Source organism: Tupaia chinensis, unplaced genomic scaffold, assembly GCF_000334495.1.
Source record: "Tupaia chinensis unplaced genomic scaffold, TupChi_1.0 Scaffold000678_1, whole genome shotgun sequence".
In the NCBI taxonomy this organism is placed as follows: domain Eukaryota; kingdom Metazoa; phylum Chordata; class Mammalia; order Scandentia; family Tupaiidae; genus Tupaia; species Tupaia belangeri.
In genome coordinates, this window is record NW_006160202.1 from 987,127 (window position 1) to 989,548 (window position 2,422).

The 2,422-nt window shown below is 46.7% G+C and overlaps 1 protein-coding gene across 1 annotated transcript; it reads right to left on the bottom strand.

The window, feature by feature from the left end:
• Positions 1 to 7: 7 nt before the first annotated feature.
• Positions 8 to 2,409, bottom strand: LOC114009995 (leucine-rich repeat-containing G-protein coupled receptor 4-like). Its single transcript, XM_027776519.1, has 2 exons — positions 1,926 to 2,409; positions 8 to 1,498 (listed from the first exon to the last, which is right to left on the bottom strand). Exons 1-2 carry the CDS (start codon positions 2,407 to 2,409, stop codon positions 1,494 to 1,496), a joined length of 489 nt encoding a protein of 162 aa, XP_027632320.1. The 3' UTR covers positions 8 to 1,493.
• Positions 2,410 to 2,422: the final 13 nt, after the last annotated feature.

Below are 2,422 nucleotides of genomic sequence, written 5' to 3' on the forward strand. Positions count from 1 at the left end.
TTGCTAGCGCACTAGGACTCCACTCTCAGTCTTGCAAGACACTATAGTAGTGAAGCCCCGGACAAACGGGCATTCAGGTTATATAGACACAAGTCCGTGGGGTGAGGGGAGGAAAGAATGAGGAAGTAAGATAAGGGGCTTTCAGGGTAATTTTATGGCGACCCTGAAGCTGCTTGCTCGAGCAGGACAAAAATGTTTCTCTTTACAGATGTTGCAACCAGGTCTGATTTGCAGAGACATCTGATCTGGGTTTTCCGGGTTAGCAGAATGGGGGGCGAGTTTTACAAGGGTCCGAGCTTCCTGCAAGGTGCTAAGCTAACTTGCAAATGGCTCTGGGCTTCCTACAGGGAGCTAGCAAATTGCCCCAGGCTTCCACAACTTCAGCAGTTTATCATGAGGGCGGCATCAGCTTTAGTACAGAAGCGAAAGAGGGAAAGGTTAGACTTTATCTTTACAAAAACAGGATAGACATAGTTTAATTTTATTCTTACATTCCCCCATTTTGCATTTTTGGCAAGGAGTTTTAATCATAAAACTTATGTACCCATAATTTATTTCTGTTAGGTAAAGTTGGAGCCCCCATGTGTGACCCTGCTCCCAGTCCCAGAGGGCTTTTTTTTTTTTTTTTTGTGAAGTGAAAGAAATATTTAACATGTTACACCACTGAGATTTACAGAGGTCACTGGAGGACCGATTAAATGTTACAGTAATTGAATCCCAGGAGGAGGAGGGTCTCCACCTGGCATTTCCCGTGGTTTTGCAGCCCCAAGTCTGACAGAAGAAATGGTCCAGCCCCCCACATTTTCACACCTGAGCCTGGGATCACCCATCTTTAGGGCATACATAGAATTCGGTTGTCTGGAGAATTTTTTGTTGGGCAGAGCATTTACAGCCGGCCAGCTGAGGGCCGCTTGGGCATTCACCAGTGGGGGGCTCTGGGCTGTGGGAGGATCTTTTAAGTGGGGTAGGCCTGTTCCCCAGGATCTCATATCTATGCTGTCTACACCGACAGTGAGCAGGCAAAAATCGGGGTGTAAGGTGGGCCACCATGTCCAGGGTGGCTGGGTGGCAGAGATATTTTAAACTAGTTGTATGGTTTGCGAGAGGATCTGTCAGGTTAGTAGCTGGGGAGCATGGAGGTTGGCACTACTTATCACCGGTAGAGTCGTCAACAGGAGTAGGGCTGTTGCGGCAGATGCGAAGCTTGAGTGGATGATCCAGTTTTTTCACCTTCCAAGTTGGGTCTGGCAGGAGTGCTGGCTTGACACGGGAGGCTTGGATCCAAGCTGCAATACCATCGACTTTTATTGCTATTGGGGTGGTGAGCAGCACCAGGTAGGGTCCTTTACACCGAGGCTCCAAATTAGCCACCCGATGTTGTCAGATGTACACTGAGTCTCTGACCTGGAACTGGTGAGGCACTTGTGTGTCTCCCGGCTCATAGGCCTTGGCGAGTTGGTTCCACACCTCTTTTTGTACTGCTTCAAGGGCCTTTAGCCTGTCATAGAGGGATTGAGAAGAGTGAGAGCTGGAGAAAGGGAAATGCATAGCAGTAAGTGGGGACGGGACCCCGTACAGAATTTCGAAAGGAGTCAGGTTAAAGGGTCCGGGAGTGTTCCGTACAAGGAACAGGGTGAAGGGAAGGAGGACTGTCCAGTCTTTTATGCCAATCTCTAAGGTTAATTTTGTCATGGCCTCTTTTAAAGTTCTATTCATATGTTCTACCTGTCCTGAACTTTGAGGTCTATATGCACAATGTAATTTTCAATTGGACCCCAAGACCCTGGCCAGTTCCTGACTAATTTGAGTGACAAAAGCGGGGCCATCAATAAAAACACTAGGGAGTTTAACAGCACTAACGTCCAAAGTCCTAAGCATCCTCTGTTCTTGGCACAAATTGGTAGGTATGCTGTTTATCTTTGTACCTGTCAAGGTCAGGCTCTCCAGATGGACAGTTCCGGTCAGACTGGGGAACCACTGCACCATGCTCATACCCCAAATGACTAAGGAATGCAGATCCAATAAATTGTGAAATGCTGAATTTCCCACAAAAGACAGAGGATTGTCATACAGGTGTATGGTTCTTAACAGTGGATTACCACCAAATGTTTCATCAGGGATGACAGAAATAGAATTACTGTGAAATCCTAGCTCTTTCAGACTAGAAAGGGCTTTAATAGCCTGAGGAAATTTTTCTAAATTAACTATTTTTAACTGATTGTTCTGGAGGGTTAGAACTGTGAGTTCTTTTAACCCAGACAAGGCCTTTGGGTGGATAAAAGAAAGGTCGTTGCCAGCCAATTGTAGTTCTTGTAGGAAAGGAAAGTTCTTAAATGCATATTCTGGTAATTGAGTAATGTTCATGCTGATATCTAGCGCTTGGGTGAACGCGCTGACCCCCTCCGGCATGGCCCTCAGCCCC

What these genes read in the sequence shown, in the direction of transcription:
- LOC114009995 (XM_027776519.1), bottom strand. Translation starts at nt 2,409, where the DNA reads ATGCCGGAGGGGGTCAGCGCGTTCACCCAAGCGCTAGATATCAGCATG.